General features: G+C 37.9%; 1 protein-coding gene across 1 annotated transcript in view; it reads right to left on the bottom strand.

The window, feature by feature from the left end:
• Nucleotides 1–15,295, bottom strand: part of METTL16 (methyltransferase 16, RNA N6-adenosine) — a 95,051-nt gene that overhangs the window by 33,486 nt on the left and 46,270 nt on the right. Inside the window, exons 4-6 of the mRNA XM_036906129.2 lie at nt 14,023–14,163; nt 12,589–12,704; nt 9,155–9,297 (exon numbers count right to left, since the gene is read on the bottom strand). Of these exons, the coding sequence (XP_036762024.2) occupies nt 9,155–9,297; nt 12,589–12,704; nt 14,023–14,163 (400 nt within the window). The remainder of the gene's footprint in view (nt 1–9,154; nt 9,298–12,588; nt 12,705–14,022; nt 14,164–15,295) is intronic.

Genomic DNA, 15,295 nt, shown 5'->3' with positions numbered 1-15,295 from the left:
TGTGACAACTAATCAAAATGCAAATACAAAAAAAAACAAAAGGAAGATCTAGTTCCCCAAGGGACTTTGAACCCATTATACTATTTTAATGATGAAAAGTAGCACTCTACTCATTACAGCATTTAGTAATTTCTCTAGGACAAAAGGTTTCAAGAAAAATTATTTTGAAATAACTTCAAATGTACAGAAGAGTTGCAAGATTAGTACAAATGATTCCAGTATACTCTTTGCCCAGATTCACCAGTTAACATTCTCCCCCACTTGTTTGCCATGTATGCTTTTTTCTAAACCATTTGAGTTATTAGCCACAGACATCATCATGCCCCTTTACCCTAAATATTTTGACATGTACATTTTAAAAACAAAAATATTCTCTTCATAACCACAAAACACTAATTAAATTGAGAATTAACACTCTTAGAATACTATCATCTGTAATACACATTCAAATTTCACCTATTATCCCAATAATGCCCTCATAGCTATTTTCTCCCCTGATGCAAGATCCAATCTAAGATCACACATTTCATTTACATATCAAGTCTCTTTAGTCTCTTTGAATCTGGAGCAGTTCTTCAGTCTCTTTTTTTACTTTCATGACCTTAATATTTCTGAGGAGGTTTTACAGAGTTCTTCATGTTGGTTTGTCTGAGCTTCCTCATACTTAGATGCAGGTTATACATTTTGGTCATGAAGAGCACAGAGGTGCTATTGTGTCTTTCTAGGTGCATCATATTAGGAGGTAATTACCTGGTCACAGTGGTATCCCCTGGTTTCTCTACTGTAAAGTTACCCTATTTCTCTTGGTAATTGTAAGTAATGTTTGGGAAGATACTCTGAAAATGTTACTATCCTGTTCCTCTTCAAATTCTCCATTGTTGACTCATCCATGAACCAATTACTGCTATTATGACTGCAAAGGAGTGAATTTTCTAACTTCATTATTCCTCCTGCATTCAGAAGTTGGCATTCAACTATAATGAAGAATTTTCCCTCTATCCCCCCTACGTATTTCACTTGCTTATTTTAATCAGTGGGTTAAAGTACATTATTGACATTATGTACTCTGAAACTCATACTGTCCCAGATTTTGCTTAAGCTAGTTTCTTTGTCCTTTTGGCATGTCATCTTTTAGCACTTTTGAGCACTTCCTTACTTTTTGGTATTTTAAGACATTCCAGGCTCTTCCTAACTTATGCTTACCCAGTACCAGAATCACCCATTTCTCCACCAACCCTGCGTCTTTTTAGTGGGGACTGGCTATTTAGAAACTTCAAAAAAAAAACCAAACCTGACATGTAATAAAGAAAAACAGATAAAAGCAGATGCTTGGCGTGTACTGCTATGAGCACAGTCTAAAAACTTCTCTAAGTAGTAGCCCTTGACACTTTGCTGCCTGTAATAAACTACTAGAGTAAATGCCCCTAGATATGCACCAGAGCAGCCATAATGTCCACCTGATCTCAAAATCTGCCATGTAAACTGCCATAAATTCCAAATCTATATCGTTAAAAATAAACCTGTATCCTATGCTCTTATTAATAAGCAGTTCACACTTATTCAAACACATTTTAGCATATGGAACTAACACTGCAACAAGCTTCTCCAAGGCAATGGGACCAAGGCTTTTTATTCCTGGGTATTCCTTTTTATACTGCCTAATGTGCTAAAAATACATGTTTGTTGATTGCAACAACTCTTCTCTTTGACTACCTAAAGCAGAACCAACCACTGACTACCTACTATAGGTGGAAATGCCATACAAGTTGACACTAGTTTGTCATGGCATGAGACCTAAGACCTCAGAGCAGTCACCAACCAAGGAGGCCCTACCACATCAGTCCTTAAGGGAATTAAACTCTGCATACCTGAACTGAAAAGCATACAGGCTACTAATTCATTTTAAAAAGTAAACAAACTAGCTCTGTATCTTTCAGGCTGCTTATATTTTCTTCTTCCTACCCGAGTAGGAAGAAAAAATAAAAATAATCAGCATCTGCCTCCTGTGGAGTTCACAACTGAGAAATGCTCCTTTAGGTTTTAATTTAAAAATGCTGCTCTGCCTACAGAACAAGCTGGTATACTATCTGTCCCCCAATAAATCTCTACCTTCTATATCTGTGTAGTGAGTATTGTAGCAAGGGGTACTTTTTCTGCAATTATAGCCAAAAAATACTATTATTGATTTGCAACCCTAGTTTGGGTCCCAATCAAAGAATGAAACCAGAGGTGAAAGACAGCCATCCATAATAATAGTCTAAATAGATTTATCTCTTGCAGTTCAGTAACAAATGAGAAGTGGTATGTTCTTTGTTACACTGAAAAAAATGAAATATAACATCCAATAATAAGGAATTAGCCAGTAGCCAAGATGGCATGAGTAGGGTACAGAAATCTCCTCCCAAAACCATATATATTTTTGAAAATACAACAAATACAACTACGCCTAACAGAGAGACCAGAAGATACAGTACAACAGCCACGCTACATCTACATCTGTGAGAACTCAGAATTTCATGAAGGGGGTAAGATACAAAGCCGCGACCCGGCGGGATGTGAGCATTCCCCCCATCCCAACTCACAGGCGGGAGGAAAGGAGTCGCAGTGGGGAGGAAGTGGAAGCACAGGACTGCTAAATAACCAGCCCTAGTAATCTGCACCGGGAGCAAAGGCACACATTTCATGGTGTGCTGGATATGAGAGAAATGGAAAAGTAAAATCTGCAAGCAGGACCCCACAGCTGGTTCCCCTGGGACAAAAGAAAAGCGGGTGCTTTTTGAAAGTCTTAAAGGGACAGGGGCTTAACAGCTCAATGGAATTGTCCCGGCACACTCAGCCCAGCAGGCTGGGAATACTGAGGAACTTCAGGGGCCCTAACCCCCTGGGTGGCAGCGCAGCTTTGAAGCCCCTCACAACTGATAAGCAGCCTGCCATTCATTCCCCTGGTCGGTGATGCCCGACAACAGAGGCTGAGTAGCCAGAAACTGGCCCCGCCAACAGCAACTGCCCAGAGTCCCCTCCCAGCATGCAGCTACCCAGGCTGGATCCAGAGGCTGCCTCCAGTGTGCAGCTGCCCAGCACAGGCACAGGAAGCCAGGGCAAGGTGCGAAGGGCCGCTGCTCTCACAGGAGAACACACCCGGCATGCCTGCCACTCCCTGCAGGGCTCTGGGTGACCCTGAGGTATGCCCCACCCACTGCAGCTCAGGAAATTAACACAGAGACTGCTCCCAGTATGCGGTTAACTGACACAGGCAGCAGAGAAGGGCAAGGCGGCCAGCAAGCAGGAAGGGACTTTGTTCTCCCAGTTGATACATGCGCCACCTGCCTACGACCACGTCTATAGCCATGAAAAGGCAGAAGAATCTGGTGCAGTCTAGAGTCACCCACACAACCCTAGAGAGAGGGCCTGGGGAGATAGATATAACCAATCTTCCCGAAAAAGAATTCAAAATAAAGGTCATAACCATGCTGATGGACCTGCAGAGAAATATGCAAGAGAAATTACAGAAATGAAACAATCTCTGGAAGGACTTAAGAGCAGACTGGATGAGGTGCAAGAGACTGTTAATAGAATAGAAATCAGAGAACAGGAATACAGAGAAGCTGAGGCAGAGGGAGACAAAAGGATTCCAGGAATGAAAGAATATTAAGAGGACAGTGTGACCAATCCAAAAGGAACAATATTCGCATTATAGGGGTAACAGAAGAAGAAGAGAGAGAAAAAGGGAAAGTGTCTTTGAAGAAATAATTGCTGAAAACTTCCCTAAATTGGGAGAGGAAATAGTCTCTCAGACAATGGAAGCCTACAGATCTCCCAACACAAGGGACTGAAGGAGGACAACAACAAGACATATAATAATTAAAATGGCAAAGATCAAAGATAAGGACAGAGTATTAAAGGCAGCCAGAGAGAGAAAAAAGATCACCTACAAAGGAAAACCCATCAGGCTATCATCAGACTTCTCAACAGAAACCTTACAGGTCAGAAGAGAATGGCATGATATATTTATTGCAATGAAACAGAAGGGCCTTGAACCAAGAATACTATATCCAACACAATTATCATTTAAATTTGAAGGAGGGATTAAACAATTCTCACACAAGCAAAAGTTGAGGGAATTTGCCTCCTACAAACCACTTCTACAGGATACTTTAAATGGAAAGCTCTAGATGGAAGCACTTCTAAGGCTAAACAGATGTCACCAGAGAAAATAAAATCACAGCAAAGAAAGCAGACCAACCAAATACTAAGTAAAGGCAAAAAATAAAATCAACTATTCACAAAAGCTGTCAAAGGAAACACAAAAGAGTACAGAATAAAACACCTAACATATAAAGAATGGAGGAGGAACAGTAAGAAGGGAGAGAAATAAAGACTCATCACACTCTGTTTATAATAGCTTAATAAGCAAGTTAAGTTAGATGGTTAGATAGTAAAGAAGTAACCCTTGAACCTTTGGTAACCACGAATCTAAAGCCTGCAATGGCAATAAGTACATACCTTTCAATAATCACCCTAAATGTAAATGGACTGAATGCACCAATCAAAAGAATGGATAAAAACGCAAGACCCATCTATATGCTCCTTACAAGAGACTCACCTCAAACCCAAAGACATACACAAATTAAAAGTCAAGGAATGGAAAAAAATATTTCATGCAAACAATAGGTAGAAAAAAGCAGGTGTTGCAGTACTTGTATCACACAAAATAGACTTCTAAACAAAGAAAGTAAAGAGATAAAGAAGGACATTACATAATGATAAAGGGGGCAGTCCAACAAGAGGATGTAACCACTATAAATATATATGCACCCAATACAGGAGCACCGACATATGTGAAACAAATACTAACAGAATTAAAGGAGGAAACAGAAGGCAATGCATTCATTCTAGGAGACTTCAACACACCACTCACTCCAAAGGACAGATCCACCAGATAGAAAATAAGTAAGGACATAGACACACTGAACAATACACCAAAACAGATGGAACTAACAGACATCCACAGAACTCTACACCCAAAAGTGGCAGATACACATTCTTCTCAAGTGCACATGGAACATTTTCCAGAATAGTCCATATAGTAGACCACAAAAAGAGCCTCAGTAAATTCAAAAAGATTGAAATTCTACCAACTTCTCAGATCACAAAGGCATAAAACTAGAAATAAATTGTACAAAGAAAACAAAAAGGCCCACAAACACATGGAGGCTAACATGCTCCTAAATAATCAATGGATCAGTGACCAAAGTAAAACAGAGATCAAGCAATATATGGAGAAAAATGACAAAAGCATAAAGCCCCAACTTCTGTGGGACGTAGCAAAGGCAGTTCTAGGAGGAAAGTATATAGAAATCCAGGCCTAGTTAAAGAAGGAAGAACATTCCCAAATGAATAGTCTAAAGTCACAATTACTGAAACTGGAAAAAGATGAACAAATGAGGCCCAAAGTCAGCAGAAGGAAGGAATAGGTATAGAGGGCAAGTACCTCAACATAATAAAGGCCATATAAGACAAACCCACAGCCAACATTATACTTAACAGCAAGAAGCTGAAAGCCTTTCCTTTAAGATCAGGAACAGGACAAGGATGCCCACTCTCCCCACTTATATTCAACATAGTTCTGGAGGTTCTAGCCACGTCAATCAGACAACACAAAGAAATAAAAGGCATCCAGATTGGCAAAGAAGAAATTAAATTGTCCCTGTTTGCAGATGACATGATATTGTACATTAAAAACCCTAAAGACCACTCCAAAACTACTAGAACTAATATCTGAATTCAACAAAGTTGCAGGATACAAAATTAATACACAGAAATCTGTTGCATTCCGATACACTAACAATGAACTAGCAGAAAGAGAAATCAGGAAAACAATTCCATTCACAATTGCATCAAAAAGAATACCTAGGAATAAACCTAACCAAGGAAGTGAAAGACCTATACTCTGAAAACTACAGGACACTCATGAGAGAAATTAAAGAAGATACCAATAAATGGAAATACATCACATTCTCATGGATAGGAAGAATTAATATTATCAAAATGGCTATACTGCTTAAAGCATTTATGGATTCAATGCAATCCCTATCAAAATACCAACAGCATTCTTCAGTGAACGAGAGCAAATAGTTCAAAAATTCATATGGAACCACAAAAGACCCTGAATGGCCAAAGCAATCCTGAGAAGGAAGAATAAAGCGGGGGGGATTACGCTCCCTGACTTTAAGCTCTACTATAAAGCCACAGTAATCAAGACAATTTGGTACTGGCACAAGAACAGACCCATAGACCAATGGAACAGACTAGAGAGCCCAGATATAAACCCAAGCATATAAGACCAATTAATATACGATAAAGGAGCCATGGATATACAATGGGGAAATGACAGACTCTTCAATAACTGGTGTTGGCAAAACTGGACAGCTATATGCAAGAGAATGAAACTTAATTATTGTCTAACCCCATATACAAAAGTAAACTCAAAATAGATCAAAGACCTGAATGTAAGTCATGAAACAATAAAACTCTTAGAAGAAAACACAGGCAAAAATCTCTTGACTATAAACATGAGCAACCTTTTCCTGAATGCATGTCCTCGGGCAAGGGAAACAAAATAAACAATGAACAAATGTGACTACATCATGCTAAAAAGCTTCTGTACAGCAAAGGACACCATCAGCAAAACAAAAAGGTATCCTACAGTATGGGATAATATATCTGTAAATGACAGATCCAACAAGGGGTTAACATCCAAAATATATGAAGAACTCATACACCTCAACACCCAAAAAGCAAATAACCCTATTAAAAGATGGACAGAGAATATGAACAGACACGTCTCCAAAGAATAAATTCAGATGGCCAACAGGCACATAAAAGGATGCTCCATACTGCTACTTATCAGGGAAATGCAAATTAAAACCACAATGAGATACCACCTCACGCCAGTTAGGATGGGCAACATAGAAAAGAATAGGAACAACAAATGCTGGTGAGGATGTGGAGAAAGGGGAACCTTCCTACACTGCTCGTGGGAATGTAAATTAGTTCAACCATTGTGGAAAGCAGTATGGAGGTTCCTCAAAAAACTCAAAATAGAAATACCATTTGAACCAGGAATACCATTTCTAGGAATTTACCCTAAGAATGCAGCAGCCCAGTTTGAAAAAGACAGATGCACCCCTGTGTTTATCGCAGCACTATTTACAATAGCCAAGAAATGGAAGCAACCTAAGTGTCCATCAGTAGATGAATGGATAAAGGGGATGTGGTACATATACACAATACAGTATTATTCAGCCATAAGAAGAAAACAAACCCTACCATTTGCAACATGGATGGAGCTAGAGGGTATTATGCTCAGTGAAATAAGCCAGGCGGAGAAAGACAAGTACCAAATGATTTCACTCATCTGTGGAGCCTAAGAACAAAACAAAAACTGAAGGAACAAAACAGCAGCAGACTCACAAACCCAAGAATGGACTAACAGTTGCCAAAGGGAAAGGGACTAGGGGTGGGTCAGTGGGAAGGGAGGGAGAAGGGGAATAAGGGGCATTAGCATCAGCACACATAATGTGGAGGAGGGGGCACAAAAAAAGCAGTATAGCACAGAGAAGACAAGTAGTAATTCTATAGCATCTTACTATGCTGATGGACAGTGACTGTAATGGGATATGTGGTGGGGACTTGATAATGGGGGGAAATCTAGTAACCATAATGTTGCTCATGTAATTGTATATTAATGATACCAAAATAAAAAAAATGCACTGTGATATTATTTCAAGAGGCAAGTTTACTAATAGACAATAAACTATTTTCTGAAAGCCAAAAAAAAACATACAAACTCACAACAAACCAGGATATTTGTTGATTTTAGAATTGGCCTTTTAATAAAGTAAGCAGCTTTAAACACCTATAAATTCAAAAGAAAAGAAAAAAAGTCTTCCCTACCCAGCAATCCTACTTCTGAGTATATACCAAAAAGAACTGAAAGCAGGGTTTTAAGACATACCTGCACACACATGTCCATAGCAGCATTATTCACAATAGCCAAATGGTAGAAACATCCCAAGTAACCATTAGGAGATGAATGAATAAACAAAATGTTGTATGTAAATACAATGGAATATTAATAATATACCGCCTTAAAAAGGACAGAAATTCTTGCACAGGGATGAACATTGAGGACATAATGCTAAGTGAAAGAAGTCAGTCACAAAAGGACAAATAGTGTATGATTCCACTTACATAAGATATCTAGAATAGTCAAATTCATAGAGACAGAAAGTAGACTGGTGGCTGCCAGAGTCTGTGGGTACATGGGGAATGGGGAGTTGCTGTTTAATGGGTATAGTCTTAGCTTTGTGAGAAGATAAGAGTTCTGGAGATGAGCTGCACAACAAAATGAAGGTATTTAACAATACTGAACTGTACACTTAAAAATGATTAAGACAGCAAATTTTATGTTATGTGTATTTTACCACAATTTAAAAAATCTTTTCTATGTCCCGAAGCTAACACCTAGAGTTAAAAGCCCTGGTTCCATCATTTCAACAATACTTGGCAGGGTGACAAGTCAGGCAGGACAAACAGCAATTTTTGAGCACCTTATGCTGTGTTAATGACAGGTGTGTTGTCCAAAATAATTAGCTTTAAAAAGGAAGAACCTTAACTCTCCTAGGAAACTGGTTAGTGATCTGTTTCCCTTCATTAAGTTCTCAACAGCTCAATGTCCTCACAGCTGTCATTGTTTGGGAGACTGACTCCAAGAACATAAACTGCTACAAGGACTAGACAACAAATTTATTCTGGTTCATGAGACAGATCTGAACCATCTGTTTTCTAATCAAAAGCCATATTTCAATCAGTTTTGTTCCATCACACTACCATATTAATAGGAGCAATAAAATCATATGGTACTTTCCTCCTTTCTATCCATGTAGTATAGATGATTACGAGAAATACAAATCAGTTAAAGGCATGAGAGGATTCTCAGAAACAGGGTTTTTGCAGACTGTATGATCTACCTTTCTGATTTTTGTTTGTTTATTCTTCAGGCAACTAGTTGTTCCATTTCCTGTTAGTGACATGGTTTCTTTTGAAACTACACAGGGGAGTATATATAACCTTGTTGTAATAACCAACTTACCTTAGTCTTTTTTTAAGTTGTAAACTGTCATGGATGATCCTTTTAACAAACTCTAATTCACCTCCTTCTGCCATGATCTCTGTGATACCTCCTGTATTTACAGAACTAGGTGGAGGTCTTCGAGCATTTCGAGAGTTTACTCCCTGAACAACAACAGAACACCTCAGTGAAAAATTCTTACCAAGTATTTGGCTGTAATCTATTTCTAAGCAAAAATGCTTAGATGTAATTTTAGTGTCCAAATATCATGCTGAATTTAGGATTTAAAAATCATACAGCCATTAAAATATTACAATTTAAACAACTCCATTCAAGCAAATATTTCTTCCCAGGGTCTTCGTAACTAAACATAAAAAATTTTTACCCCACTTTATATTTGGTATCATTAATCTACAATTACATGAGCAACATTATGGTTCCCAAACTCCTCCCATCATCAAGTCCCCACCACATACCCCATTATAGTCAGTGTCCATCAGTGTAGTAAGATGCTATAGAATCACTACTTGTCTTCTCGGTGCTGTACAGCCCTCCCCATGCCACACCCCTACATTATGTCTGCCAATTGTAATGCCCCTTTTTCCCCCTTGTCCCTCCCTTCCCACCCATCCTCCCCAGTTCCTTTCCCTTTGGTAACTGTTAGTCCATTCTGGGGTTCTGTGAGTCTGCTGCTGTTTTGTTCCTTCAGTTTTTTCTTTGTTCTTATACTCCACAGATGAGTGAAATCATTTAATACTTGTCTTTTTCCGCCTGGCTTATTTCACTGAGCATAATAGCCTCTAACTCCATCCATGTTGTTGCAAATGGTAGGATTTGTTTTCTTCTTATGGCTGAATAATATTCCATTGTGTATATGTACCACATCTTCTTTATCCATTCATCTACTGATGGACACTTAGGTTGCTTCCATTTCTTGGTTATTGTAAATAGTGCTGTGATAAACATAGGGGTGCATCTGTCTTTTTCAAACTGGGCTCCTGCATTCTTAGGGTAAATTCCTAGGAGTGGAATTCCTGGGTCAAATGGTATTTCTATTTTGAGTTTTTTGAGGAACCTCCATACTGCTTTCCACAAAGGTTGAATAAAATTTTACCCTTTTATGTAGCCTAATCTGCCACTTTTTCTTTGTTTTCTCTCTTGGTATTGTGCACAGAAAATATTCCACCCAAAGAATATATAAGTATTTCCTTGTGCTTTCTTCCAGTACTTTTATGGGTTTAAAAAAAAATTAAATGTTTAATACATTCCTGCCTCATACCATATTAAAGAATTAATTCAAATGGATCAAGACCTGAATATAAAAGCTAAAACTAAAACTCTTAGACCTTGGATTAAGCAATAGTTTCTTAGATATGTCATCAAAAGTATAAGCAACAGAATAAAAAATAAACTGGACTTCTTCAAAATTAAGAACTGTTGAACTTTTGAAGACACCATCAAGAAAGTGAAAAGGCAACCCACAGATTGGGAGGAAATGTTTGTAAATAATGTATCTAATAAAAAGAAAAATAACCCAATTTTTAAATGGGCAAAGGGTCTGAATAGGCATTTCTCTAAAGAAGATTATACAAACCGCCAATTGGCACATGAAAAGATGTTCAACATCATTAGCTATCAGGAAAATGCACATCAAAACTACAATGAGATACCACTTCACACTCACTAAGGTGGCTATACTCAAGGAGACAGATAACAAGTGTTAACAAGATGTGGAGCAATCGGAATCCTCATGCACTGCAGTTGGTGGAATGAAAATGGTGTATGGTGTAGCTCTTTGGAAAACAGTCTGGCAGTTCCTCAAACAATTAAACATAGAGTTTCTTTATGACCCAGTAATTCTCTTAGGTAGACACCCAAGAGAAATGAAGATGTATGTCTACACAAGATGTACTTGTACACAAATACTCTCAGCAGCATTATTTGTAATAGCCAAAAAGGAGAAACAACCCAAACGTCTATCAAGTAATGAATGGATAAGTAAAATGTGTTATTTCCATACAATGAAATACTACTCAGCAATAAAAATAAATGAAGTACTGATACATGCTACAATATGGATGGACCTTAAAAATATATGCTTTGTGAAGAAAGTTACAAAAGACCACATACTATATAATTCTATTTATAAGAAAAGTCTAAAATAGGCAAATTCATAAAAACATAAAGTAGATTGGTGGTGTTTAGGTCTAAGGGGGCTGTGGAAAACCAGGAGTAACTGCTAGTGGGTACAGGGTTTTGTCTTTGGGGTTGGGGAGTGATGAAAATGTTCTAAAATCGGTTGTGGGGATGGCTGCCCAACTCCATGAATATACTAAAAATAATATCTGAATTATTCTCTCAAAATTTTAAATATACATATATTCCCCTCATTTCCTTCTGATTAATATTACTCACTATTAATAAGGAATTACTGGATGAAAGAAAACTCAAGTTAAATCAATAATATTTTATAGCTCATTTTTTAAATAGGTTAGTTGTTTTTATCCAATGTGTTTCTTTCCATATTCATAAGGAAATATATTGTTCATTTGAAGTTGAAAAGACTAAACTGGAATTTATTACTATTAAATGATAGATGGCTATAAAAACAGCAACCTCCCTCCCTAAGCCAATAAACCCATGGCAGGAGTGGACTGTGACCTAAGTTGGTCCAATCAGAAGAAACCCAAATGTTAATGGTTTGGGGAAGAAAAGAGCTCTCTCCTCACTTCCCCCTCACCCCAAATATTACTCTTCCACAAGTAAACTAAACTGAGAAAAAAGAACCAAGGGAGTATAACAATGAAGCAAAACTGATGGAACAAAACAGCAGCAGACTCAGACTCCAAGAAGGGACTAGCGGTTACAAAAGGGGAGGGGTGTGGGAGGGTGGGTGGGGAGGGAGGGAAAAGGGTATTGAGGGGTATTATGTTTAGTACACATGGTGTGTGGGGGGTCACAGGGAAGACAATGTAGCACAGAGAAGGCAAATAGTGAATCTGTGTCATCTTACTACACTGATGGGCAGTGACTGCAATGGGGTATGGGTAGACACTTGATAATATGGGTGAATGTAGTAACCACATTGTTTTTCATGTGAAACATTCATAAGAGTGTATATCAATAATACCTTAAAAACAAAAGACAAAAAAAACCAAGGGCCAGGACAGAGCCAAGAGAAATTTGGAAAAACATAGAGCCTTTATACTACTATGAACTCCTTGACCAAATTGTTTCTGAAGTCCACACTGCTGCAAGATTTCTCAGATATGTATGTAAGACAATAAATTGCCTTTGTTGTTGTTCAGTCAGTCTGAATTGGATTTTCAGATGCCTGATACCAGAGTATCCTAACTCATACAGCTTCCAAAAAAAAAAAAAGTTGTTCTTTTATCTTTGTAAATAAGGAAAACTTATTTAAGTGTTTAATTACTTAAAAGCAGAAGATATTTTACCTTGGCTTCCAACTGATTGGCGAAAAAAGGAGGGTTGCACATGCAAAAGTCATAGATTATCTCAGATTCTTCTTTAAGAGCATCCATCAGGAGTGTCTTCTGTGGTACTTTTACCACTAGGAGAAAAAACAGGAGCTGTTAACTACTATTAATGCTGTGGTAATTTTCAAACATGCCTACAAACTCTTTGACACTAGTCTCTTCAAGTAGTGGAGTTTAATTTCCCTCTCCTTGAGTGCTGGCTGCACTCAGTGACTCACATTTATTGAATAAAATATGAAGGAAGTGACAGGGTGTCACCTCTGAGGCTAGGTCATAAAAAATAGTATGGCTCTCCCTTTGTCCTATCTCTTGAATTACTTGCTCTAGGAAAAGCCAGATGACATGCTGTACGGATGCTTAGGTAGTCCTGAAGAGAGATCACATGGCAATTAACTAAGGCTTCCTGCCAACAGTCATGAAAGTGAGCCATCTTGGAAGGAAGCAAATCTCTATCCCCAATCAATCCTTCACATGGCTACAACCTCATAAAAGATGATAAATCAGAATCACCTAGCTAAACTATCAGTAGGATTTTCTTCCTTTTATAATCTTGGTGACTAGGTTACTTCACATACAGTTGATTCTCATTATTCATGGTAGTTATGTTCTATAAAGTCACCACGAACACTGAATTAATGAGCACTGAACCACTGGCTCCTAGGAGAAACAGGGTTAGATAACTGTGCCTCTGATCACCACACTTCCATCAGTCAATTAATATATAATCTTGTTTTATGTATGTTTCTGTATAATGATACCTTATTTAATATGTGCTGCTGATTCATTAACACTGAACTCATGGGCAACAGCACTGTAGCTCATATCTGAATGAAGGTTATCTAACCATGTTTTCCCTGTAAGGCACATCACAGTCTCATACCTAGGAACAATAGACAGCACTTAACTACTAAGTTTAAGGGTCATTTTAAACAGAAAAATCACCAAGAAAACACATAAAAATGCAAAACAAACAAAAAACATGTGGCACTAAATAGACCACAAAAGGACACTTGTTTACAGTATGAGAGCTGGAACAAGAAGGTAGAGCATTGCCTTGTTCAACTTCAGGTGGGAACACACATGCTGGGTGACTCAAATTTTCTGCCACTCAAATATTTGTACATGTTTGTAAATGACTACAAGAGTCCAGGGGGTAAATTATAGAGAGTAGTCAAGCTGACAAATACAGAATCCATGAATTATCAAGATCAGCTGTATTTACTCTATTTCCTCCTGAGTTAATTCTGAAATAGCAAACCCAATTTACAATGTGCCATAATTCTTTAAAATTACCAAATTTTGTATATTAAAGCAAAAGATAAAATGAGATGTGTTAAATTAGAAAGATAGGTTAATAAAAAAGCATGAAAGGGATATTTATTCTGAACTAACCTTTTATAAGATCAGATAAATTATTCTGCTCCACATTTTTCTTTGCATAGTTAAAACACATATCATCTACTTCTGTTGCAAGAAAATACCAGCCATTTAAAGTTGTTCCAAGTAAAGGATAGATGCAGGATGCCCCAGTACCTAGTAAAATGAAAATTCAAAATACATTGTGCACACCTGAGGGAGAGGGCAGAATAATAAGCAAAACCATCGTTCTCTCACAATTCTTATAGCCTTAACAGTTTAAACCATAAGCTGGTACTGTGGCTTCTGGGTTCTCTAGTTGTTTCATATGTTAATCTTACCTCATAACTAGATTCAAATTTTCTAAAAGATAGAAACCTTGCTATCCTCTTATTCTGTATGTTCTATACAAAATGAAGTGTGCATAATGGGCTGGTGATCAAGGAATACAAGGCTGATCAGCCAAAAACTGTGAAACCAATTTATCTATAAAAAGCCTTCATTTAAATTTCACACAACTCAATTTTCTTTAAAAAAATTAAGGCTATTTGTGAAAACACCACAGTAATATCTTAAACCAATGTACATCCCATTCTCCAAAAGCAGAAAACAAAATACACAGGATATAAAATTTTTATGACATTAAACTATCCAATTCCCCACATACCTGTAAACCAAAAAAGTAAACTGAAAACTAAAGAGAGAATTCATTTCTTAGATGTGGAGACATGGAAGATATTTGATCCAGATTCAAAAACATCAGTCAACTTGCTTGCCCCACCGCAGTTTCAAGGGAGATACTTAGAGGCTCCAAGCAAAACACTCTTTGAGAACTAGGGTTTGGTTCTATACTTATATGTAGACCCCCAACCATACCGAACTAGATACTAACCACAAATACTGCTCTTACAATCACTGACTAATGTTGGCCAATAAAATCCTTGGCCAATAAATTGAAGAAAATATTCAAGAGAAAAAGCTGGTGTTTTTCCCACAGGCCTAAAGCAGTCAGCCATTCCAGGTCTGATCCCCCTGCCACATTTTGGGGCCTGTCCTATAGACTTCTAAGGATTTGTCAGGAAGAGGTGAGGGGTGGAAATACTCCTAACTCAGAGGAAACCCAGGCTCATCTTAGAGCTTCCTCATTGACTATTCTCAAGAGGCTAGTAAAAGACACAACAACTGACAGCCAGAACATTTAAGTTCTGGCAGATGTGGTGACTGCTACTCATCCCATCATGTTTACCTAATAGCATCCTGGCCCTGATACTACTGGGCAAACAACTTCCTTGGGGATATGTGAGGTGGT

This window comes from Manis pentadactyla, chromosome 4 (genome assembly GCF_030020395.1).
Source record: "Manis pentadactyla isolate mManPen7 chromosome 4, mManPen7.hap1, whole genome shotgun sequence".
Classification (NCBI taxonomy): domain Eukaryota; kingdom Metazoa; phylum Chordata; class Mammalia; order Pholidota; family Manidae; genus Manis; species Manis pentadactyla.
This window is presented reverse-complemented; position numbering and strand designations above follow the sequence as displayed.